Here is a 27,859-nt window from a genome sequence, read left to right as displayed (position 1 = left end):
GTAACACATTAATATATACACAGTAGACCTTTTCATCAAAGCTCTAGAAGAACTGCCATAAAGCCAGGAACAGAACAGGTATCTCCTATTTTCTCTTCCTCCAAACGTTAGTAGACCTCTGGCCTCTCATTGACCTCAGAAACGTGAATAAAGTTCGCAAAAAAGGGGAATTTCAGCAAATTTATGCTACCTACAGTTATTCTGACAGTACTCCCAAGGAGCTACGAGGCATGAATCTAAAAGATACACACTTCCACATAACCATCATAGAGACCCACAAAAATAGATGGTGGCTACAGAAACCAGACCCCATATCCTCTCCATTACCAAGATCACCTATTTCCAACTCCGTAACATTGCCTGTTTCTGCCCCTGCCTTAGCTCATCTGCTGCTGAACCCCTCATCCATGCCTTTGTTACCTCTGGACTCAACTGTTCTAATGCACTCCTGGCCAGCCTCCCACTTTACACCCTCCATAAACTTGAGCTTATCCAAAACTCTGCTACCCATATCCTATCTTGCACCAAGTTCTGTTCACCCATCATCCTTGTGCTCACTGACCTACATTGGCTGCCGGTCCGGCAACTCCTCAATTTTAAAATTCTCATTCTTATTTGCAAATCTTTCCATGGCATTGCCCCTCCCTATCACTGTAACCTCCTCCAGCCCCACAACCCTCTGAGATCTCTGCACTGCCCCAATTCTGGCCTCTTGCGCATCCCTGATTTTCTTCGCTCCACCATTGGTGGCCATGCCTTCAGCTGCTTCGGTCCTAAGCTCTGGAATGCCCTCCCTAAGCCTCTCTGTCTCTCCTCCTTTAAGACACTCCTTAAAGCCTACCTCTTTGACCAAGCTTTTGGTCACCTGTTGTTTCTTTCTTTAATATCTCCTTTTGAGGCTTGGTATCACATTTTGTTTGATAATCGGTCCTGTGAAGCACCTTGGGATGTTTTACTACATTAAAGGTGCTATATAAATACAAGTTGTTGCATATTTTTGGTCAGGCCTTGGATCCTGAAGTCTTTCCATAGAGTCTCTGTGTGATAGCTGCAGTGCCTCCATCTGAGGGAACTCTTGTGTACCTTTCCAAATGAGTGGGTTGTTATAATTTATTCTCTGAAAGGAGCCAAGAGAGCTGTCCAACTGTATGTCTCCACTTTTAGACATTCTGGAATCCTGATTAATATGGAAGAATCCCGTGGCATAGTGGTTAGCACTGTTGCCTCACAGCGCCAGGGACCCGGGTTCGAATCCAGCCTCGGGTGACTGTCTGTGTGGAGTTTGCACATTCTCCCCGTGTTTGCGTGGGTTTACTCCGGGTGCTCCGGTTTCCTCCCACAGTCCAAAGATGTGCGGGTTAGGTTGATTGGCTATGATAAATTGACCCTTAGTGTTGGGATTAAATACGTGGGGTTACGGGGATAGGGTGGGATATGTGTTGGTGTAGGGGTTACGGGGATCGGGTGGGATATGTGTCGGTGCAGGCTCGATGGGCCGAAATGGCCTCTATCTGCACTGTGTGGTTTCTGTGATTTCTGTGATTACCTCTGTAAGATCCAAGTTTCAGAGTGTGGTAGGTTCCAGGACTAGATACGCTGCCAGAGGAATATTTTCTGGACATCCTTGTTTCCACACGATTAGATTGCGGCTGAAATGTATTTTTGGATTGATGCCCCAGATGCCAGGCACTGTGTGACCCCCAACAACAGAATCCGTTGATGCCGATGTGAATTCTGACATTCAGTATCAGATAGAAGTTTGTGTGGATTGCACACACTAATCCCTGAAGATCATTTCATTTGCCATGAGAACAGGGTTATAACTCATTTTAACAGTGATGTCTGAAATAATTTAATACTAAACAAATCTTCACACTGTTTTGGCCACAGAAGGAAAAACAGCTGCCCGTGTAAATATTTTTAAGCTGAAATCAATACATTAAGTTTGGGAAAAAGTCATTTGAACAACAGCTTGTAGTGGCTGGTCTTGGCTTTGGAATACTAAGCTTAATGGGTGAAATGTCTCTTTGGGGAGTGATGCTGTAAAATGAATGCTAACTTTTTTATTACTCAACACCTTATCACCAATTGTTTATATTTGTATTTAAGGACCTAATATGCCTCTACTGTAGGCACAATCACTGCGTAGATGAGGGGAACATGTCCCTCATCCCCTAGATTTATTGACATGAGTTATAGCTCTCTCTTCCCTGTCTCCAAATCCTGGAACTGTTCCTACTGTGTTTTGTCCTGATCTATGCACATGTTTACACCTCTGGTTTATCTAGTACACTTAGAACTAAGACTATACAAACCAAATTTGGCAACTGAATAGGTATCAAACATTGACATAATCCATAAAGTAGTCAGATACATTAAACAATTGCAGAAGTGGTATGATTTCATGATATGTGTGTTTAGTCCCTAAATGTTTCACTGTCGGTACGCTTTTTAAAAAAAAAACCACAATGACAGCTACAGTGAATTATATGATTTATTTCTGCTGATATATTTTAAATATTTTTTTAAAAATTCTGAATCTTCAGTACATACTCCAGTGCAGTAATGAGGAAGGCTGCACTGTTGGAGGTGTCATCTTTCGGATGAGATGTTAAACTGAGTCCTCATCTGGCACTATTTCGAAGAAGAGCAGGGGAGTTCTTCCCAGTATCCTGGCCAATATTTATCCCTCAACAAACATCACTTATACAAAAAAACAGATTATCTGGTCATTATCTCGTTGCTGTTTGTGGGACTTTGCTGTACGCAAAATTGGCTGCCGTATTTCCTACATTGTAACAGTGACTACACTTCAAAGGTACTTCATTGGCTTTTGGGACATTCTGAAGTCATAAAAGACACTATATAAATGCAAGTCTTTCTTTCCAATTGTCACACTCCAATCAATAGTAAATTACTCATGGAACGCTTGGATGACAATTATTTAATTCCTAGAAGTCTGGACCTTTGCAAGTTGCAAAAGGGTCAGATTTATTAGTTTTAAACCATCTACGACAAACTTTTAAGAGCAAAGTGGATCTCCATGGTATTGCTCATGTTAAGTCAGATGGTACACTGTTTTATAAGGATAGGAGCATTATATCATGTTATTCCCAATATTATTCTGCTGCTAATTAAAACATGTATCTCTATATGGTTGCAAAGACTAATTACTGTTAAGTAAACACTAGGTGAGGTAGGAGTTCAAGTGCTCCTCAGGCTAGTAGGCACATGGCTTTTTAAAAAAAAGGTATGATTGGTACTGGCAGTCATCGATTACAGACATCCTGGCTCATTTTTTCAAACAAAAAGATGAAGTATAATGGATAGGAAATTGTGGGAGTGGTTTAGTGTACTACGTAGTTTAACCTTACTTGCCCACTTGGTATCATTTACAAGAAGTGTTCGGCCACTGGACTCGATAGAGATAGTTTTATTAACCTACTTAAATGTAAATGTTACTTTAGTAATTATAAGCAATACATTAAAACATAAATTCACTACCAATTACAAGCAATGCTTAACATACAACAATACCACCTTAATATCTGTGCCTAGGATGCAAAGGTGATCAGTCTTCCTCCTATCAATCGCACTGGCATCACGAAATGCCCTGAGACCTCTGCCTGACTGTGGTGCTTGGCTTTCCTTGTATTGGGTTTGAATGTATGTTTGACACAATTTCCCACCCCCTCCTTCAATCTTACTTCAGTACCATTTTACTGGGCTGGGAGGTATGATGATCTCACCCAACAATACAATGGATCCTTACAACCACAAGGCCGGCAATCACAAGATGTACAGAGAGCAGACCTTGAACGAATAACACAACAGGCATCCCTATCTTGTGTAAGCTGCTGGGTTGGTGGCTTCAAACTGCTGTACTAGCAGATTTTTAGTTGTAAACACCCAGGAGCCTTTTCTTTCCTAGCTTAGCTATTTTCCCAAAGTATGCTGGATAAAGGTACAGGAAACTTTGTTATATCCAGCACCGACGGGACTGAGCTGTTGCCGATCTATCAAAACTGCCAGACATACAAAGTTAATGTTGAAGCATACGGAGGTTTTCATCTCCGTATCTGACAACAAACACTGTTGCTTAGCAACAGCTTGTAAACAGTCGGCCCGTACCTTGGAAGCGTCTCTGTAGCTTAGCAACAGCTTCAGAGAGACTTTCCAGAGCCCGACTGTTGAAAACAAAGCCACGAGAAGAAAAAAAAACTAACAAAACGGCTCCTGATTTCTGCCGGTAGATCGAGGTTTCCGGACATACAACCTCCGGATAAACCAAAGTTTCCTGTGCTAGATTTCTTTTTTTTAAAAGTACGATTGGTACAGGCAGTCATAGATTAGACATCTGGCTTCTGTGGCATACAAACATTTGAGTTTAATAGTGGAAGCATAATGGATAGCAACTGCACAGCCTATGTATCATATTTTTATTATATTGGATGACATAGAAACAAGTAAAGATCAATCAATGTTAGCAGTTTGCTCCATCATCTAGCCCTTGTTTCAAATCTCAGTTCTGAGGCTAAGTTGAGTATTCATTGTTCGGATGGTGTATTACCTAAGAGGTTGATCACAGAATAATTATAGATGAGGCAGACTATTCATCCCATCTTACTAATCGTTCCATAAAAATCCTGAAGCATTCAGTTGTTTCTCAAATCATTCCAGGGTTTTCAATTCCCTGGAGGTGGTCATCTCTACCTCACTTCAGAGTCAGGTTCAGCATTAACATGTAAACTTATGCAAATATCTTTAGATGCGCTTACACTTTGTTGCCAACAACCCCACTTCAGTACAGATAGTAAGCAAAAGCAATGGTTGCACTTTTAACCAGAAGTGGCATTTTAGTAGAGGTAACTATAATACAGCAGATATTATTGCATATAGTAGTACAGACAATAGTTGAATTAAAGATTTCCTATTCTTGGGCTAAGAATAATTATATTTTCCCACTTAGTTCTAATATTAGAAGTGACTTCAATAATTGGTCCTGGCTTCTGGTTAACAGATCCTGTGTCAATTTTGGTCTAAACAAATTGGATGTATGAAATACAACTGGATTGTTCATCTCTAACTGGCCTGTATTCAGACCCAAATCTTGAAGTCATTTTAACCTAAACCCTCCTTGATCAAGGAAGTACAGTGCACATTGTTCTTCAGTTGTATCGATGCCTAGAAGTTGTCAGATTTTTGACACATGGGCACTTAATACCTAATCTTACAGTAAAACTAAAGTTGAATGTGAAAGCATAAAGGGGTGTTTTTGGCTATCTTACTCAGGAGCAACATGAAAATGGTTTTCTTGGATAGAGTGACTGGCAGCAGTTAGACAGATGTGATTGCTTTGTTGGATCAGAAGAGATCATAAGTAATTTGGCTTCAGTCACTTGTTATTTTTATATCATTTGAGCTGGTTGGCTGTTGGACTCTGATTTTAAAAGATATTTGTCGACAGATCTTCCAGTGCACTTTCAAACTGTATATTATGAATAAATCTATCCTAGAACTATATTATTAGCATTCTCCTGAATGCCTCACACATAGATGTTTCCTAAAGCTCCAAAAATTGGATGTATATAGATTTATTAATGAGAAATGATAAAATGTTACATATTGGGTTGCAGTGGATTTGTTGATCTTGAATGTTTATAGAAATTTCAATGCATGGTTTACTTACTATGTCAAGTTGAAGTGTGATAACTATAATGAATTTATTCAGGTAAACCTAATATGGCAAATGGCAAATTTATATTGGCACAGATTTTGCTGTACTAACAATGACGAGGCTATCGGCGCTCGACGTTATTGCAGGGTAAATCTGACTGCAACTTCTGATGTTCGCACGCGTGCAGTTAAACGCAGAAATCCAGAAGTTGCTCTGAGATACCCTGCTGCTCCACAGGGTGCGCTGTTGCAGTCCTCTCCGATAGACTCGACACTGAAATCACTCTAATGGCATGAACTTGGGGTACTTACCCACTAATTCTGCACTAAAGACAGCTGAAAAAGGGCTGGTGCATTTAGGAGTAAGTGAGTTTTTAACGGCGTGATAATTACTGCTGAACAACCACTGGCCCTAAAAAAAAACATTAATTTTACAAGTGTGGAGTCTCATTCCCTCAAGAAAATTGATGCCGCAGATCTAAAAAATCCTTTTTTTTTACCTTTTCCAATTGCCTCTTTTAGCTCCCCTTAATCTCATCTGTATTTCTCAATCTTTATTTTACTTTCTCTACATCATTTAAATCTAATTTATAATTCATGCTTTATACTTCCTGCTTTGGACCCTGCATGTCTCAGTAAGGATACTTCAATCTGATTGGTTGAAGAGCTTCGCTGTTGCTTGCCCTTTTCACAGATCCCTTGTAGAGGATGACGCACTGGAAAAGACACCGGATTATTGGAAATCTCCGCTGACAAGCGCTCAAAGTCTGTGGGCAGTTGTCAGCAAGGTGAACAGCAAGTGCCGTTCCTTCACCACTGAGAGCAAAATCTGGGCCATCATGTTGCCACTTGCTGCCAGGAAATGTATTTTTCAAATTTAACAGTTATAAATTCCTAAAGATCTGCTATTTACAAAGTAAAACTTCAGCATCACCACAAAGGTATTTCCATTCATAAAAGCTTGAAATATTGCTGTACCTCTCCACTTACTGGTTGCATTTTGTTCTGTTTAAGTTATGAGAAGTGTATAATTTCAAGGTTTATTATATATTAAATTCATAACATAGGATGTGCGTTTCATTGAAAATTCATTATATGTACCTGCAGTACTTATTCCTGTGGGTGTTACTGTGCTAGGTATTTTCAATGTTTAACTTTGTACGATACATATTAGCCACTATTTTATAGTGAGAGTATATTTCCCTGAGATTGCATAGTCTGGTCACTCATTTCCCACAGATTGCTCAAAATGCTTTCTGAAGTTTTTTTCAACCGCTATTTTTTTCTCAGTAACTGAAATTTCTAGTGACCAAAATTACGGCTTTAGCAAAATAAAAAGATGCATATTTTATAATAACTTGATTACATTTCTCATTGAATTGTCTTTTTTATCTTTTAATCCTTCCATTAAAGTTTTTACTTAAGGCCTCAGATGCTCCCAAAAGCCTGGCTTAGACTTGATATTTTAGCCCAGAGCTGTGACTGAGCTGCATGTAGTCTGAGCACGTGCAGTGTACTGAATTTCCCAGGACGCATCAGTACTGTTCAGTCACCTTTACTGATGAGATTTTGTTTTTAACATTTTAGTACTTACTATTCAGTAGCTTTTCTTTAAATCATTTTGAAATACAAGGGAACAAATTTCAGAAGCTTTATTGAGGTAAATTTTATGGTTGAATATAGAGACAACATCCGTGTCCAGAACTACTGACAGCATAGAGAGTTTGGGGAGGTATTTTGATACCACTTACCCAGCTTTCTGCCTGGAATCTGTAATTTGATCCAGTAAGTGGCAGTCAAACTGAAGGCAGCAGAGCTGTCTTCCAGCAATGCTTGACAGCGTTGAAATAGTTGCCGACGTATAGTAATGCAGAAAGCACATAGCTGCAGACAACAATTAGCACTAATGCTGCCCAGATCTCAGATAACACATAGCCCTAATACGCCACAGATCTCAAACAACATGCAGTATTAACACTCCCTAGGTTTCTCCCAAATCTCAGACAACACACTGACGCTCTTAGATCTTCGATAACACACACAGTGGTAGCAATCCTCACAGTTCAGTAATACTCTCCTAATCTCGGGTAACAAGCAATGCTAACACTCTCCACAGTTCAGACAATGCACAGCATTAATACTGATGGTGCTAACAAACAGCTGACCACAGCATATATTTTGGCACTGTTGTGTCTCCTTGTGTTCTTTTACTATAAATAATACAGACACTTTTAGCTCATTTTAGTTACTGCTTTTACTAGCTGTATTTCTGCTTTGTTTCTGTGCTGCCGCATGGTGCGGAGTGATACAAGATGTCCGACGCTGCACTGTGCACTGCCCGTGCACAGTGTGCCACATAGCAATATAACTACACCATACCAAAGTAGTTCCATTTAACGATGTGATACTATAACAATGTAACATCCCTCTTTCTCAAAAAACTAAAACATGAAATTTAACAATTTAAATTAACAAATATTATATCTAAACTATTATTATCAACTACAAAGAATCGTGAGTTTTTTTTTATTCGCGATATCGCTCAGGTAGTTGGATGTTGTCCCTCCATCTTGTGGATTTGATGGTGACCATTCCTCTCTGCGGTGTTTTGGTGTGTTCTACTCTCGTCGTTGTTGTTGCTGTCGCCTTTGGAGTTGGAGTGTGCATGCTCGTGGTTGTTTGATTTGTAGTGCTTGTTTCTGGTGTTGGACTGCTTGTGGTAGCTGGTGTTGTCAATGTTGCTGGTGTTGTCTGCTGCTTATCCAGTTCAGGTGAAGGTCTGATGTGGAGTCTGTTCCGTCTGTATTGGTTACCAGGTTCAGTCTCTACGAAGTAGGATCTTGGAGTATCAGCTTTTCCAATGACCTTGGCTGGATTCCAGGTTTTCAACACCGGATCTTGCACATGCACTGATTGTCCATTCAGCAATTCTGGTAGCGTCTTTGCATGTTTATCGTAATGTTTGCTTCCTACGATTTGTGCTTCTGCCAGCTTTTGTCTGAAGTCCTCCTGGTCCTGGGGAGGATGTATTTTTGCTGGTAGTGTAGTCTTAAACTTCCTCCCATTCAGCAATTCCGCAGGTGATTTCATGTCTGCTTTCAGTGGTGTTGATCTGAGTGATAGGAGGGCAAGGTCTTGGTCTTCCCCCATCTCACTACTTTTGATGAGAGTTCTCTTGACAGTCTGGATCTGTCTTTCGATGAACCCGTGTCCCCTTGGGAAATGTGGGGATGAGGTTACTATTTTGAACCCATACTTTTCTGCCAGAGCTCTGAATTCACTCGATGTGAACTGGGTTCCATTGTCACAGATTACCTTTTCTGGGATTCCTTATTCAGCAAACAAGCTTTTTGCAATCCTGGTGGTAGTTGTGGCTCTCAAGTCTTTCATCCTTCTCACAAAAGGAAACTTGGAATAGTAATCTGCCACTATGAGATACCATTCTTGATTGCACATGAAGAGATCTGCCCCAACAGTGTGCCATGGTCTTGACGGTATTTCACTAGGCATCATCTCCTCTTTCTGTTGTGCATTTCTGGCATATACCACATGCAGAGACCATCTGTTCGATATGTTTGTACATGCCTATCCAGTATACAGCTGATCTGGTTCTCAGCTTGCATTTCTCCATTCCCATGTGGCCTTCATGTATGAGATGGAGAAGTTGTGTCTGCATCGTCTTTGGCACGATGATCCTCGATCCAGCAAGGAGAATACCGTCTTCTACTGCAATATCGTCTTTAATCGTCCAGTTATTGACGAACTGTCGCCTGTACCTGCTGGATTCTCTCTGGCCACCCCTGTATTACTTGTGTGAGTAGTTGCAACTCCTCATCTTTGCTAGTCTCATCTCTGAATTGACTGAGCTTTGTAGGGGTAACATTCACTAGGTGGTGGATTTTTACTGTTAGGCCCTCCACCTCGTATTTCTCATATGGTGACAATCGAGACAATGCATCTGCTAGCACCATTTCCTTTCCTGGCTTATATTTAAGCGTGAAGTCATAGCTTTGGATCCTTAGAAGTAGTCTTTGCAGTCTTGCAGGCGCTTTGCACAGATTCTTCTTATAGATCTGTTCTAGTTGACGATGGTCACTCTCTATTGTAAATCGCCAGCCATATAGGTATGTATGGAATTTCTCGCATCCGTACACTACTGCTAATAGTTCTCTTTCTATGTTGGCGTATCTCGTCTCGGCTGACATCAAGGCCTTTGATGCGAAAGCTATCGGCTTTCCTTCCTGCACCAGAGCTGCCCCATGTCCTCTGGTAGAAGCGTCTACTTGCAGAGTGACTGGTTTTCTTCTGTCCTAATACGACAGACTTGTTTCTTTGCACAACAGTTCTTTAAGTTGTTTGAAAGTCCTTTCGTGTGATTCAGTCCACTGGTATTCGGCGTCTTCTTTCAATAGCTCTCTGAGATTTGTTGTATGTTCCGACATGTGTGGGATGAAAGAACTCATGTATTGGACCAAGCCGAGGTAACTCCTCAGCTCTTTCTTGTCTTTGGGTTGTTTCATTTCAGCAATCGCCGCAATCTTCTCTGGATTTGGCTTGACTCCCTCTGGTGTATAAATCATACCGAAGAATTGGCATTCCTTGACTTTAACTATGCACTTATCTGCATTTAACTTGATGCCAGCCTTCCTGGTACTCTCCATGGCCTCATGTAGGTGCATGTCATGGTCTCTTTTATCTGCTCCATAGATCTGAATATCATCAGCTATTCCTATAGCTCCTTCACAGCCTCTGTATGCCTCGTCTATTTTCTGTTGAAAGATATCTTGACTGACCTTTAGCCCGAATGGTAGCCGCAGGAATTTGTAACGCCCAAATGTTGTGTTGAATGTTGTGAGTGTTGTTGATTCCTCATCCAACTTCACATTCCAATATCCATTTCTGGCATCTAGTTTTGAGAAAACCTTGGCTCCTGCCAGTGATGGCGTAATCTCCTCTAGCGTTGGGGTGGGATAGTGGTCCCTCTTTATCGCCTGGTTTAGATCTTTGGGGTCCAGACATATTCTGAGACGCCCGTTTGGCTTTTCTCGTACCACAATTGAGTTTACCCAGTCTGTGGGTTCAGTGACCTTTACGATCACTCCCTTTTTTCCATCTCTTTCAAGCTTTGTCTTCAGCTCGATGGGTACTTTTCGTGGAGCATGGATAACGGGCTTTACCTCTGGATCGATGGTGATGTGGTATTGGAAATCTCCGAAACATCCCACTGTATCATCAAAACATTCCGGATACATGTCTATCGAGTCTTTTTTACTCTTGATTTGTGGGCGGTTCTCCAGTGGGGTGTTGCTGTCTATCTTCAGTGGCATTTCCGTCAGCTCGTGATGCACTGAGATCAATTTCAACTTCTCGCAGCTGTTTAATCCCAGGATCGCTGGCCCCTCAGTGTCGGTGACATAGAACATGCAGTTGATGTTCTTTCTTTTATGTGTCCCTTTGATAAAGGTTATTCCGAGTTGTTTAATCTCACTCCCCCGTATGCTGTCAGCGTGACATTACTTGCCTTTAAACAACCATTTTTCGGGTAGCCATCTTCTCTCAGGTTTTCGGGAAAAATCTGCTGGTACAGTCTCAATGGGAGAATGTTGCTCTGAGCCCCCGTGTCCAGCTTCAACTTTAAGTTGATGGTTGTGGGCCGACCTTTGACCTTTTTTAAAATTTGGATGATGGTGTGCAATTCTCTCCTCGGAGTATTTTCCATTCTGGACATCTCGTGAAGCTGTATCTTTATGGTATCGATGTTTAGTGCATTGTCGTGATCATCATCATCATCCTGCTCATCCATGGCATGGATATTGTGTTTCTTTCTCTGGTTCTGCTGTCCGCCTTTGTTTTTGATGTATGTTCCTTCTTTCTTCGTTCTACACCTCTTTTCCCAGTGGTTTAGTTTGCCACATGCATTGCAGCTTGTTCCATATGCTGGACATTTCCTCTTGTCTGTGTAATCGTGCGGTCTTCCACAATTTCTGCACATGTTTCCCCCGTTGTCATGTGCAACGGGGGAAAGATGAGTGTGTTGTACAAGTGTGTTGTACTTTTCTCTCACTGCATCCACTCTTGTCCATCTCAGAAGCCGTCTGCATGTCAGCCGTTTGAGAAATCAGCGTTTTCATTTGCTGCTTCATGGCTTCATGAGCTCTCGCAGTATCTATAGCCTCTGTTATTCCGAGCTTTTCTTTTCCTATCAGGGCTTTTTGTACCTCTACATGCGCTGACCCCCATATTAGCTGGTCCACAAGCCTTTCCTGCATTTCCTTAAATTTACACTTGCTGGCTTCATTTCTCAGCCTTGTCAGGAAATTGTCAGCTGTTTCACTGGGTTCCTGTCTTAGACTCTGGAATTTGTATCTGTGTATACGGTGATTGGATTTAGGCTCTAGATGGTTGCTGAATTTATCAAAAATTGTCGCAGGGTTTTCCTTTTCCTCTTCAGTCAAACTCCAGCTATTATACAAATCTAGACCTTTTTCTCCTGTCCACAACAGAATGTAACTAACCTTTTCCTCGTTGGTAGTGCCCTTCAGGAAGCTTTTGAATGTAAGCTCACATTTCTGTTTGAACTTGCGGAATGCTTCTACTATATCGTCGGCTTCCCAGTTCATGAGGGTTTGCATTTGCACAGTCAGTGCAGTCATTTTAGTTTCCCGTACGATTCACTCTCAATCACCTCAAAATCACTTTTCGTCTTATTCGTAGTTCGTATAGCACAATTTTGTACTCACTTATACCGCTGCCACCATGTTGTGTCTCCTTGTGTTCTTTTACTATAAATAATACAGACACTTTTAGCTCATTTTAGTTGCTGCTTTGTTTCTGTGCTGCCGCATGGTGCGGAGTGATACAAGATGTCCGACTGTGCACTGCCCGTGCACAGTGTGCCACATAGCAATATAACTACACCATACCAAAGTAGTTCCATACCAAAGTAGTTCCATTTAACGATGTGATACTATAACAATGTAACATCACTAATAATGCTCGAGTGTATTTTGAAGCCATGCATTATGTTTTAAACTCATTGTGCTGCTGTAACAGAATTTATTTTTGGACTGCTGAAGTTTAAACATAATTCAGGTATTTCAAACAGTACACTTGTCACTTACTGCATTTTAATAAAATCACTGATCACAGCTTTGAAGTACATAAATAAACTTAATAGTCAGTCCTTTGATTACAGTTCATTATATTGTTACCCTTTAAAACACAGCAACATGTTGACTAAAATTCAGCTGCTTTAACTGAGCAAGCAGCAGAGGTGGGAGAGAATGCCTAGTTCAGTCCTGCATCATGTTTGCCTACAATAACTACACTTCAGAAGTAATTCATTGGCTATGAAACGATTTGGGATATTCCGAGGACATGAAAAGCACTATATAAATGCACGTTCATTCTTTCACTTATGCTTGTAATTATGCATACTATTGCTAACAAGATTGGTTTGTCCAGTTTTAGTTTCTATTTTGTGTTGTAGGATCTGGATACACACCACTAGAAGATGATGAAGATGTTTATGCAAATGAAGCACGTTACGCTAGATATCAAGGTGAATGGTTTATCACATGTTAATAAGTAACTGTTGGAAGGAGTTGAGTCCTTTTCAGTTCACAGCAATCATACTGGTTCTAGTGTGCACTGACTGACTTGAGTTTGGATGCTGAGAGAGCTGAAAAGCTCACCAAATTTCTCAAGTTAATAATGAAAGACCCATTTAATTCCACATTATTGGCATCTAATACAGTATTCAATTTTCTTTCTTGCAGTCGGTTAACTATGAATCACAGGACATTTTAGAAACCATGAACATGTGCCTCTATGTGGTATGATACCTCAAACTACTTACCAGCATTTGTCAGGCGCATTGCTTAAGGTATTAAACCTACATACAAGAGAAACTTAGATATATTTTAATCTACAGTAGTCCCATCAGTCTCCTGTTGCCCAACAAAAGAATTAGGATAGACATAAAAAAACATGGAGGAAACATGGCCTGTTTACCAGCTCAATTGGTGATTAGAATAGAATCAAGTAGTTAGGAATACTATCCTGTCCTCTCCTGTTTGGAAGGATTATGATGATTCTGGGTTGATGGAGCAGATAACTGTATGTCATGCCAGTTGAGACCAATGTAAGATGACATACTTTCATGTCATGAAACTGGATTAGAATATTACTAACAAAAGCAATTTTACAACACATAAGTCACAATCTTAAATTTCCCAGAGTAGTATCAACAACAACAACTTGTATTTATATACCGTCTTTAACCTAGTACAATGTCCTAAGGTGCTTCACAGGAGTGTTATCAAACAAAATTTGAGACTAGGGCAGAAGAGGAAGGTTTTAAGGAGCGTCTTAAAGGAGTTAGAGAGGCGGAGAGGTTTAGGAAGGGAATTCCAGAACTTAAGGCCTTGGCAACAGAAGGCCCGGCCACCGATAGTTGAGCGATTAAAATCGGGGCTGCTCAAGAGGCCAGAATTGGAGGAGCACAGTTATCTTGGAAGGTTGTAGGGCTGGAGGAGATTACAGAGATAGGGAGGGGTGAGGCCATAGAAGAATTTGAAAAGGATGAGAATCGAGACGTTGCTTAACCGGGAACCAATGTAGTTCAATGAGCACAGGAGTGATAGTTAATCCTTAGCTGCAGAAGTGGTTTTATACACCATCTAGTCATAGGGTAAGGAAGCATTAAAATATTTATTTTAAAAGGACCATTTATAAAATTGACTTAAACATAGGGCAGCATTAATACTACATAGGGCAACATTAATACTACAATATACAATATAGAAGGGTGCACAGAGACTATCCTTAAAATTATATTTTAAAAAGTTATTAACCAATGTAGAAGAATGATTGTAATATCCCTTTCTCAGATTTTTTTTATTTGAGACCAGGCCTCCACAATTTAGCGACATAGATGTCTGATCATATTAAATAATGCACTGGGGGGGTTATATATATTTCAAATAACATGAAGTTTGAGGGGTACAATAGTAAACTGATATGCAAGGTATCTGTGCATGTAAACATAGTGACTAATAATTTGTACTAAATTGGTCTTTGGGCATCCAGTTGTCTGAATGGTAATATAGACTGATGATTTTGTGCACAACTTGCCAGTATGATTGTTTTAACATTGCTTTTGGAAAAGAGACAATGTTTTAACATCCAATTGCTGTGATAGATCACAGCATGACCATTCGAACAGCGATTTAATTTGTTTGGCAGCTTTTAGTATGCAAGCATGACTTCATGTAAAATTACCATTAAAATATATTTTGGAATGCAGTCTAATCCTAGGGAGATCAACCAAACAGGGTCTTGAACTTAAGAGGTAAGTGCCTTTTTTAGATATAGCATTACATTTTGTAATAAATATTCATAATATTGATAACACATGCGTATGCTTTTTAAATCAAAAAATGAAGTATTATGCGAATGTACCAACCTAATCTAGTAGCACCAATGGAGCTAATTAATGCACACCTCTGCAGTCACAGTGTCTTACCATAAAGCTTACTATGCTGCTGCTTAGGTTTCATTTGCACATGCCAGCTTGTTGGGTGGTGTATCCAAATCTCATGTAAAAATAAATCCAGTCTGACGAATCAGTCATTCATGAAAGAAAGACTTATGAAATAATACTGAGCGGCCTACAGGTGGTGCTGTCCAGGGAGAGTATAAATACTTGGGCACAGGCCCAGCTTGCGCAGGACATTCTTAACGGGAACTAGTGAAGGACACAACTAGACCTCCATGTTGTAAAACAGTTGATTAAAGCTTTGTTTAATGCTTAGACCAAGTGCCTAGTAGTTTTCTTACATCACAGTCTATGAGCTGTCTCCCACCAAGGACACATGCATGATTCTTGATGCAATTTCAGTATCAAAACAATGATTTTATTCTTCTCACAGCTAGAGAAAAATCTATTTTAAAGGTTAAATCATCAAAATGTCATTACAATAAACCATTGTTTAGTGACGACCATGAAGAACTTTCAGAATTCATTGGACCAAGAACACACAATGAGGAACAGCCAGGACACGGCAGCAATTGATGAGTTGGGTGTGTGCATGATAGTTGTGTGAGACTTGGTACAACCCCATGTATGAGTGAAGTATATTATTACATACCTTGGTTTTCATTCTGTATATTGAAAGTACAGATATTACATGCAGAGACATAGTTAAAGCTATTAATATTCGGAAAAGCAGATTACCTCTTCTAAAAGTTCTTATCAAAATTCTGAGTAAGATAATATTGGTCCAGAATTTGCTGAAGCTGGGCATTTCGAAGTGAATGCCTCGAGTTGGATTTTATTCCTCACCCTTCAGTTTTAGTTAATTTTGCGCTGGAACTGCGAGTTGATAACTGGGCATCTGGGACCTTGACGAACGATGGGACCAATAGTCTATCTGCTGAACCAATGAAATTTAAGGATAGGAAATGAAACATAAGAAAATTGGGTGAATTAGTGTCAAATTAGATACAGAAAGAGAGGGAAAGGATAATTGGATTAAGAGAAACAGAAAAGAGATAGGAAAAGTAAGAAAAATTTAAAATTAAAAAATTAAAAATTCTCTAGGAACAATTTAGTACCTGCAGAAATGAGACTCCATAGTTTCCAATGTACCCATTCTGGGCTTTTAAGGTTGAGTGGCATTGCAGGAACGTAAATCTCACCATTAAAAGGGTCCTTTATGTCATGAAATACTTTCTGCAGCGAGTTTAATTCGTATTTAAGGAGCAAATCCAGCAATTTCCTGAAACTCATGGGTAGATTAATGACGAGATCCGTTTTTTTGCAAGAATAACTTTGGAGTGGCGCAAATCATCTAGCAATTTGTGGTGATTCACAACTCACCACATAGCCCTTTTTCGCCACAAATTGCTGGATTTTTTACACACCTAATAACGGCGTGCACCTTTAACCGGCCGTTATTTTGCCAGCAAATTCTGGCCCATCAAGTAAAGCAAGTTGGGTGGGGTATGGAAAATAAAAAGTAACTATTTTCATAAGTGAAGTGACATGATTAATCATTGGAGGTGCAGTGCCGTTAACAGTCAATTTAGCTCTGTTCATTTGTGAAAATAACCATATTCATATGATGCCAGACCCATACGATAGGTTCTTTATCAAATTTTTACATTTATCATTATTTGTTTATTTTTGTCTTTCATGTTCATAACATTAGCATGAAATTCTGACATGACAGTAGTTTTCTTAGTCATGTTGTAAAAATATAGAAAATATATTTTTCATAGTTAAGTAACCTCACATCTGTGATAAATATTGCATACATTGGGTCTAGTATACAGGAAACTTTGTGCTATCCGGCACCGACGGGACCGAGCTGTTGCCGTTCCTTCAAAACTGCCGGACACTCCAGAGTTAATGTTGAAGCATACGGAGCTTTTCATCTCCATATCTGACAACAAACACTGTTGCTTAGCAACAGCTTCTAAACAGTCGACCCGTACCTTGGAAGCGTCTCTGTAGCTCAGCAACAGCTTCAGAGAGACTTTCCAGAGCCTGACTGTTGAAAAAAAAAGCCACGAGAAGAAAAAAAACGCCACAAGAAGAAAAAAAACCTAACAAAACGGCTCCTGATTTTTGCCGGTGGCTCGAGCTTGCCGGACACTTAGCCTCCGGATAACACAAAGTTTCCTGTATAATGAAATTGAATATAATGAAACTCAATTGATTGTGAAAAAATTCCACTGCCCAAGTTATTTTGCCATGTAGCTAATGGAGGACTGTTGCAATAAAATTACTAGCCATTTATATTGAAAATTTGAGTACCTAGCAACAGTATCACAGAATCACAGAATCACAGAAACCCCACAGTGCAGATAGAGGCCATTTCGGCCCATCGAGCCTGCACCGACACATATCCCACCCGATCCCTGTAACCCCTACACCAACACATATCCCACCCTATCCCCGTAACCCCACGTATTTAATCCCCCTAACACTAAGGGTCAATTTATCATAGCCAATCAACCTAACCCGCACATCTTTGGACTGTGGGAGGAAACCGGAGCACCCGGAGGAAACCCACGCAAACACGGGGAGAATGTGCAAACTCCACACAGACATGAATTTGTATAGTGGCTTCAAAGTAATGAAATGGCCCACGATGCAGAGGAGATGGGTGTAAGGACACTGAGCCAGGCAGAGAAAGATTAGGAGGACTGGCTGAAAGGTCTTTCTGATTGACAACAGATTGTGTTAACCAGAGCAAGTGCCTTCCTTCAGGTGGTTGATTCTTTAAAAAATAATTTACCCCATTTCCAACCTCTCAAAGTCAGGGCTGTAGGCCCATGCTGCTGTGCTGGCCAAGGCCAGATCCCTCCCACTTCTCCTGTTTTCCTTGTGGCCCCATCGAGCAGCCCTGTTCCGTGTCATCAGCAGGCCCGCTGAAAAGGAAAGGACTAGACAGAACCAGAGGGGGAAAAGAGAAAAAAGGAAACAGAAATGAAATGAGAGGAAGAGAGAGTGAGTGAGAGAAGGAAGGGCAGGAGGGAATGAGAAAAGGGAACAAAGAGGGAAGAAAAGGACAAGAGAGAGGGGGAAGGGAAGGAACGGAAAGCTGAGGACGGCAAGCCACAATAGTTATATTGAGAAAAGCGTACAGAATTTCAAAGAATAGTATTAATAGCATTTATGAGCTTGCTGCAATGTGTAATTATGAACACACAACACAGTACTGTAATATACAAGAGTTTGAGCATCAATGAATAGAGTTTGATTAATTGTAAGATTTGGTTCAGCAAACTAAGCATGCTGCAAATGAAGCAAACCATAGGAAACAGTGCTGCTTCATTCATACGCTGAACGGCAACTGTTTTTGATGATTATTATCATGTGGCTGAAATCCCGCTGTTTCTAAGATCATATAGTGGACGTGTACTTCCAGCAACGCTGTTTTCACAAGTGGAAAATAATTGGCATGATTCAATGATTAGTTCCAGAAAGTTCTGAAAAATGTATTTTTATACTGCAATAATCAGAAACATAAATTGTTATTTCTGTTTCACCATATGTCATTTTTATGAACGTACACGATTGAATTATAACTATTCTTGGAACGTCGAAACCTCAACAGATGTAAAGTTGTTTAAATCCCACAGTTGAAGTATTGCAGTCTGGTATACCGTTCTGAGAATATTTTTCCTTTGAGGAAATTCACAAATATTCTACGTGTGTAATCACGCTGCATTAGTAATTTTAATAAGCTTTTTGGAAATGTGAATGAAGCTGATGGGTGGTTCAACAATAATTGAACGTGCCACATTCACACTTGTCTGATTGATTTTTTTTTTAAATACCATGTTATTACTTTGTTTTTTTTTAAATACACATCAATCAGACAAGTGTGAATGTGGTACGTTCAAATGGAGAATAAAGGATGAGCTTCCATGTTTATATTTTATTTTTGAACCAAAATGTTTCATAACGCCCCACCCTTATAGTCTGTGGTTGAATACAGCATACTAGAACATATCACGATATCCCCAGTTAAACATCAATAAATACTGGAGGAAACCTATACCACCATTTCTCGTTACTGCATAACATAGCCAGTATCAGAATTAACCTTATAAAGCTACACAATTACGCTTGTAAAGTTTCCTTAAATGTATTTAAGATCTCAAAAAATGATTTCTTAATTTTAATGACACTTTATAGCTTCATGATTGATCAACCTACAAGACAACAACCCTTGCTGATTGCTTAATATCGATTATGTCATTAGCAGACATTAACGACAGTGTTGATATTTTTTGTTTAGCAATGGGATGTGGGGACTGCTAACAATATTCTCCTACAGTGAAATAGACAGGATTATACATGGCAAGCTGTCTGAAACAGTAAGTACCTAGGATAGACATGAATAATACAAGATGTTAGCTGTACATTTACTGTTATTGCTGTTTACAGATATTCCCTGGTGCGCTCCTCTAAAGATCAAAAATGGTTATGTCAGTTGCAGAACACCACGAGGTGACTATTACAAAAATGTGCAAGGAACAGCGTGTGACATTTCTTGCCGAAAAGGATATGAAACTCATGGAACTAGCCGTGTCCATTGTCTTTCAAGCAGACGTTGGTCACAAACTGTTACTTGCAGAGGTGGGTAATATCAAGAGGTTTTTGTTTTTGTTGAGAGAGAGCAGTAATGCCAACCCCACTGCCTTATAAATCCTAAGACAAACTCTTAAAAACCATGAGATTTGGTAAGAAATCATATGTTGCTATTTTTTGGTTTCTAAACCTCCTTAGTGGCTTTATTTAATCTCTAACAGGTCACAGCTCTTTACAAAAACTATATTACTGCATCTGAAAATGCTTCACAAAAAACTTTAAAAAAATCCTACCCATTATCACCACCCTGCCACTGCCAACCAAAGGTAATTTATGGGGAAAAGAGTCAAAAACACCATCTCATGGAGACAGGAGTCACGATCACCCCCCAGTGAACATTGATGTGATTGGTGATGTGAAAACTTTTATCTTCCCTTCAGCTGAAAGGTAACCCTACGAGTTCAACAACATGCCTGTTGAATACTTCACCCCACAACACCTCCCTGCTCTTGAGTGGGATTAAGCTCGATGGCTCATGTTGGGAACACTGGCCTACTCGCTGCACAGCTGCTGTGTTTTTCAGGGGTTTTTTTTCTCCCCCCCCCCCCCCCCTGCTGTTTATTGATCTGTCTGCGCGGACCCCAGTTTGAGAACCACTGGATTATTCTTCCATTATTATCCAAATACATGGTAGGGCTGCTATATCCAATTAGAAAATTACAACAAGCGTGTTCTCATTGACCTTGAGCAATGCTACATTACTGGATATTGGCATATAAAGTCACTTCAGTTAACTGGACGTGTGGGCTTACTTACAGGAATGATTTCTTTTGTCACTGTACTCAAGAAAACCATCTGGTGCAGCCTAAAAACTTAGAACACCCTCCTCACCGCCCTCCTCTTTCCTGTCAATCCATCCATCTATCAGTCTCCTCCCTTCTCCTTCACTTCTCTCCCCACCCCCCTTTCTCCCTCTTTTCTTTCTCCCCCTTGCCTTTGGTTTCACTTTCCAACCCCTCTGGTTTCTCTCTTCTGCCCCTTCTTCCATTCTCCCTCCCTCACATCTCTCCATCAGTCGCTCTCCCCTGTCTCTCTCAGTCTTTTTCCCACTACCTCTCTTTCTTTCTCATCTCTGTCTCCCCCTTCCTCTCTTCCCTGTATCTCACTGTCTCTTGCCCTCAGTGTCTACTCCTCTCTCCACCTGCCCAGTCTCTTCCTCCCCAAATTTCTCCCACACTCTTCTCCCCTGGCCACGTCAATCTCTTCCTTTCGTGTCTCCATCCCTCTTTTCCCCCCCCCTCCCCCTCCACTGGTCTTGATCTCTTTCCCCCTCCCTGCGCCTCGTCATCTCTCTCTCTGCTCCCATCTCTCATATTCCTCTCTCTCTACCTCCATCTGTCTCCCATTCCTCTCTGTACCCCCTTCTCTCTCTGCATCAACCTTCACCCACCTCTTTCTCTCTACCACCATCTGTCTCCCATTCCTCTCTGTACCCCCGTCTCTCTCTGCATCAACCTTCACCCACCTCTTTCTCTATACCTCCATCTCTCCCATTCCTCTCGCTGTACCTCTATCTCTCTCCCCGTCACACTTCCACATCTCTCTGTACTCCCATCTCTCCCTTGCCTCTCTATACCTCTCTCTCTCCCATTAGTCTCTTTGTACCCCCATCTCTCTCTCTCTCACGGTCACTCATCCCCATCGCTCTGTCTGTCTCTCTCTCTCTCTCCCTCCATCTCTCTCTCTGTGCCTTCACAAGCATCAAACAATCAAAGGAAACAATAATGTGATGTTTGGCAGCCTATTAAAAAGCCTTTGTATGGAAGGGCCCTTTTCCTTAAAGTGAGTGGATTAATTTTGTTCGGTTTTGTGGTGAGTACTTGCTTTGTTTGTTCCCACCTATTTCGGTGCTTCTTCACATTCTGGCTGTTTAACTATGTCGATCTGTTGCTGTTTTTCTAAAAATAAAACAACTGTCGCATTTCAGAAGTTTTCTTTTGATCATTTTTTTTCCACAGAGAGGATTTTTGGGAGGGTGTAAAACGAGTTACTTTTAAGGTGTTGGGTTTTAAAACAAAGCAAATTTGCGTAGGATCAAAGAGAAAAGCCACAGGCTGCAGGTATTTGTTAAATGTGTATTAAAGCCAGATGGGGGAGACGAGCTAGGGCGCTTGCTTAACTTATCAACCCCCATCAGTCTCCAGTGGCCTGGAGACCCTGCTGCTGCTGCTACAGCACTCCCACCCCTCCCCCTGCCACCAAGTGGGTTGCCTGGGCAACGGAAAACACTCTTCAACGGATGGCTCCAGGAGGTAACAGCAGACACAGGTACTTTGTGGGCTAACCGCCCCTGCTCCATAATCCCCCTCTAATCCCTGTGTTGTGGTGTGGAGCCAAGGAGTGATCTTTGGGCTGCCTATCCCCCCCCTCCCGCGGAGGTGCCTCGATCGGCCCAGGGGCCCCAGGCCCAGGCTCTGGTTTGGACCCGGGCTGCTCGCACTAATTAAAAAATATGCTCATTCCTGCCGCCGCCCCTCAGTTTTGCTGCCGCGAACAATTAAGCCCCTGCCGTCCCCTAGTCACAGACTCACTTAGAGAACACTGCCATTTTTAACAGGCTGAGAGGAGGCTGTTCCCCGACGAACAGCAAATCACTTATTTTTTTGCTATTGCGCAAATCAATGTATTTCCCCCCCAAAAAATTCTGAGATTTAGGTGTTCCATCGCAAAATCGCGAGTGATGCTTTATTTGAAGTTGGCAATACTGAGAGAGTAATGGTAGGAGTGAAGGTGATAGTTTTACAGTTTATTTCCATGGCATAATGCACAGGAAGGTGAATAATTGAAACCAATAATCTAGTGAAGCCTGCTTATTATTATGATGTTTGATGTATTCCAAAACATCAGATCATTTCCTCTGCACTATCCAAGCGCACGGTGAGTATGCCATCACATACTTGACTCTTGTAGATGGTGGAGAGGCTTTGAGAGGTCAAGATGTGAGCCACTCTTTGCAGAGTCCCCAGCTTCTGTCCTGCTTTTGTAGTCTTCATGAAAATACTTCAGCCTTGTCCGTTGCATTTGGATGCTGGGCTCCACCGTGACTGAGGATGGGGATGTTCATGGATCCTCCTCTTGTTAGTTATTAAGTTTCCACTACCATTCTGACAATGTGGTAGGGCTACAGAGCTTTGATCTGATCCATTGGTTGTGGGGCCACTTGGTGCTGGATACAGCATGCTGCTTTTGGTGTTCAGCATTCAGGTAGCCTTGTGCTGCTTTGATCTACAAAGGCCTTCAACACTGTCAACCGTGAGGGATTATGGAGTGTCCTCCTCAAATTCGGCTGCCCTCAAAAGTTTGTCACCATCCTCCGCCTGCTTCACGACGACAAGCACGCCATGATCCTGACCAACGGTTCCACCACACACCCAATTCACGTACGGACCGGGGTCAAGCAAGGCTGTGTCATTGCACCAACGCTCGTCTCAATCTTCCTTGCTGCAATGCTCCATCTCGCCCTCAATAAGCTCCCCGCTGGAGTGGAGCTAATTTACAGAACAAACGGGAAACTGTTCAACCTCCGTCGCCTCCAGCCCAGATCCAAGGTCGTCCCATCCTCTATCGTCGAATTACAGTATGCAGATGACGCAAGCGTCTGCCCTCACTCGGAGGTTGAACTCCAAACCATCGTCAACACCTTCACCAAAGCGTATGAGAGCATGGGCCTTACACTAAACATCCGTAAGACAAAGGTCCTCTACCAACCTGCCCTCACCACACAGTACTGCCCCCCGATTATCAAAATCCACGACAAGGCCTTGGACAACGTGGACCACTTTCCATACCTCCGGAGCCTACTGTCAACAAGGGCAGACGTCGATGACGAAGTCCAACACCGCCTTCAGTGTGCCAGTGCAGCCTTCGGTCGCCTGAGGAAGAGAGTGTTTGAAGACCAGGGCCTCAAACCCAGCACTAAGCTCATGGTCTACAGAGCAGCAGTGATACCCGCCCTGCTGTATGCCTCAGAGACATGGACCATGTACAGCAGGCACCTCAAAGCACTGGAGAGGTACCACCAACGCTGCCTCCGCAAGATCCTGCAAAACCATTGGCAGGATAGGCGCACCAACGTCAGTGTTCTCTCTCAGGCCAACATCCCCAGCATCGAAACATTGACCATGCTCGATCAGCACCGATGGATGGGTCACATCATCCGTATGCCTGATATGCGACTCCCAAAACAAGCGCTTTACTCGGAGCTCCGACACGGCAGAAGAGCCCCCGGTGGACAGAGGAAACGCTTCAAGGACACCCTCAAAGCCTCCTTGGTAAAAGTGCAACATCCCCACTGACACCTGGGAATCCCTGGCCCAAGACCACACAAAGTGGAGGAGAAGCATCCGGGAAGGCGCTGAACACCTGGAGTCTCTTCGCCGGGAGCAAGCAGAAGCCAAGCGCAAGGAGCGCACGCCAACCCAAGCACCCCACCCACCCGCCCCTTCAACCACCGTCTGCCCCACCTGTGACAGAGACTGTAGGTCCCGACTTAGACTCATCAGTCACCTGAGAACTCACTTTTAATGTGGAAGCAAGTCATCCTCGGTTCCGAGGGACTGCCTAAGAAGAAGAGTCTTGTGCAGTAGCTTCACTAGAACCAGGGATCATTTGCTTGATAGTAATCGTGGAGTTATGGATGTGTCAATCATGAGGTTACAGATTGTAATAATATTCAATTCTGATGTTGCTGATGGACCACAATGCCTAATGAATGCCAAATTTTGGTTTCTAGATCTGTCTTTGGTCTGTTCCATTTTGGGAGTCGCATATCAGGCATACGGATGATGTGACCCGTCCATCGGTGCTGATCGAGCATGGTCATAGTACCACACTATGCGATGGGAGATGTCCTCACAGTGGAGACGATACTTTGTCTTCACAAGGATTATGGGGTGGTCAGTTCTGCTAATGCTATCGTGGATAGACATGTCTGCATCAGGTAGTTTAGTGAAGAAAGGGTTAAGTAGATTACTTCCTCATGTTAGTTCTCTCACCACCTGACGCAGGCCCACTTTGGCAGCTATGTCCTTCAGGACTAGGCCAGCTTGGTCAGTGGTGTTACTACCGAGCCACTCTTGGCGGTGGAAATTGCTTTTCTCCATCCAGAATACATTCTGTGCCCTTGCTTCCCTTAGAGCTTAAGAACATAAGAAATAGGAGCAGGAGTAGGCCAATCGGCCCCTCGAGCCTGCTCCGCCATTCAATAAGATCATGGCTGATCTGATCCTAACCGCCAATCCACTATCACACAACCATCTCCTGAATCTAACAGAATTAGACACACGAAACAGGAGCAGGATCAGGCTACACGGCCCCTGGGCCTGCTCCGCTACCCACAGGGCCATGACCTATCCGAACCTAGACTCATGTCCAAATTCCTGCCCGCTCCCCGTAACCCTTAATTCCCTTTTCTTCTAGGAAACTGTCTATTTCTGTTTTAAATTTATGTAATGACGTAGCTTCGACAGCTTTTTGGGGCAGCATATTCCATGGACCTACCACCCTCTGAGTGAAGTAGTTCCTCCTCATCTCAGTTTTGAAAGAGCAGCCCCTTATTCTAAGACTATGCCCCCTAGTTCTAGTTTCACCCATCATCTGGAACATCCTCCCCGCATCCACCCGATCCAACCCCTTCATAATCTTATATGTTTCAATAAGATCGCCTCTCATTCTTCTGAACTCCAATGAGTAGAGTCCCAATCTACTCAACCTCTCCTCATATGTCCATCCCCTCATCCCCGGGATTAATCGAGTGAACCTTCTTTGTACTGACTCGAGAGCAAGTATGTCCTTTCTTAAGTATGGACACCAAAACTGTATGCAGTATTCCAGGTGCGGTCTCACCAATACCTTGTACAACTGAAGCAATACCTCCCTATTTTTATATTCTATCCCCCTAGCAATGAAAGCCAACATTCCATTGGCCTTCTTAATCACTTGCTGCACCTGCATACTAACCTTTTGAGGTTCGTGCACCAGGACCCCCAGATCCCTTTGTACTTCAGTACTTTCAAGTTTCTTGCCATTAAGATAATAACTTGCTCTACGATTTTTCCTGCCAAAGTGCATAACCTCACACTTTCCAGTATTGTATTCCATCTGCCAAATCTCTGCCCACTTACTTAGCCTGTCTATGTCCCCTTGCAGGTTTTTTATGTCCTCCTCACTCACTACTTTCCCTCCCATCTTAGTATCATCTGCAAACTTTGATGTGTTACACTCGGTCCCCTCCTCCAAATCGTTAATATAGATTGTAAAGAGTTGGGGACCCAGCACTGACCCCTGCGGAACACCACTGGTTACTGATTGCCAGTCTGAGAATGAACCATTTATCCCAACTCTCTGTCTTCTGTTAGATAGCCAATCCTCTATCCATGCCAGAATATTACCCCCAATCCCGTGATTTTTTATCTTAAGCAATAATCTTTTGTGTGGCACCTTGTCAAATGCCTTTTGGAAGTCTAAATACACTACGTCCACTGGTTCACCTTTATCCACCCTATATGTTACTTCCTCAAAGAACTCCAGCAAATTTGTCAAACATGACTTCCCCTTCATAAAACCATGCTGACTTTGTCTTATTAAATTATGATTATCCAAATGTCCTGTTACTGTCTCCTTAATAATGGACTCCAAAATTTTACCTACCACAGATGTTAGGCTAACCGGTATATAGTTTCCAGCCTTCTGTCTGCTGCCCTTTTTAAATAAGGGTGTTACATTAGCAGTTTTCCAGTCTGCCGGGACCTTTGCTGAGTCCAGGGAGTTTTGGAAGATTATTACCAATGCATTCACAATCCCTACCGCCACTTCCCTCAAGACCCTAGGATGTAAGCCATCAGGTCCAGGTGATTTATCCGCCTTGAGTCCCATTATTTTACCGAGTACCACTTCCTTAGTGATTTTGATCGTGTTTATCTCCTCCCCCCCTATAGCCCCCTGCTTGTCAAGTGTTGGGATATTCTTGGTGTCCTCTACTGTAAGGACTGATACAAAATATTCATTCAGTGTTTTTGCCATCTCCATATTTCCCACCATTAATTTCCCGGTCTCATCCTCTAAGGGACCAACATTTACTTTAGCCACCCTTTTTCTTTTTATATAACTATAAAAACTCTTACTATCTGTCTTTATATTTTTTGCTAATTTACTTTCATAATCTATCTTCCCTTTCTTAATCAATCTTTTTGTTATTTTTTGCTGTCTTTTAAAGTTTTCCCAATCCTCTCTCCTCCCACTAGATTTGGCTACCTTATATGCCCTTGTTTTTAGTCGAATACTATCCTTAATTTCTTTACTTAGCCACGGATGGCTGTCTTTTCTTTTACACCCTTTTTTTCTCAGTGGAATATACTTTTTTTGGAAGTTGTAAAATAACTCCTTAAATGTACACCACTGATCATGTATCGTCTTATCCTTTAACCTATTTTCCCAATCCACTTTACTCAATTCCGCTCTCATACCTTCATAGTCTCCTTTATTCAAGCTTAGCACGCTTGTTTGAGATACAACCTCCTCACCCTCTAACTGAATATGGAATTCAACCATGTTATGGTCACTCATTCCAAGGGGATCCTTTACTAGGACATTTTTAATTAATCCTGTCTCGTTACACAGGACCAGATCTAAGGTTGCTTGCCCCCTGGTTGGTTCAGTTACATACTGCTCAAGAAACCCATCCCTAATACACTCAATGAACTCATCCTCAAGGCAGTCCTGCCCAATTTGATTCGTCCAATTTATATGATAGTTAAAATCCCCCATAATTATAGATGTTCCCTTATTACAAGCCTCAACTATTTCCTGATTGATACTCCGTCCAACCGAGTTGCGACTGTTCGGAGGCCTATATACTACGCCCACTAGTGTTTTTTTCCCCTTATTATTCCTTATCTCCACCCAAACTGTTTCACTATCCTGATCTTTTGACCCAATATCATTTCTCTGTATTACAGTGATTCCTTCCTTTATTAACATAGCCACCCCACCTCCCCTTCCTTCCTGCCTGTCCTTCCT

The 27,859-nt window shown here is 41.9% G+C and overlaps 1 protein-coding gene across 1 annotated transcript in view; it reads left to right on the top strand.

Annotated features, from left to right (window-relative positions):
- Window positions 1–27,859, top strand: part of srpx (sushi-repeat containing protein X-linked) — a 122,879-nt gene that overhangs the window by 30,750 nt on the left and 64,270 nt on the right. Inside the window, exons 3-4 of the mRNA XM_086006625.1 lie at window positions 13,166–13,237; window positions 19,640–19,831. Of these exons, the coding sequence (XP_085862751.1) occupies window positions 13,166–13,237; window positions 19,640–19,831 (264 nt within the window). The remainder of the gene's footprint in view (window positions 1–13,165; window positions 13,238–19,639; window positions 19,832–27,859) is intronic.

This window comes from Somniosus microcephalus, chromosome 14 (assembly GCF_052327205.1).
Source record: "Somniosus microcephalus isolate GS21.2 chromosome 14, FLI_Smic_1.0, whole genome shotgun sequence".
Classification (NCBI taxonomy): Eukaryota; Metazoa; Chordata; class Chondrichthyes; order Squaliformes; family Somniosidae; genus Somniosus; species Somniosus microcephalus.
This window is presented reverse-complemented; position numbering and strand designations above follow the sequence as displayed.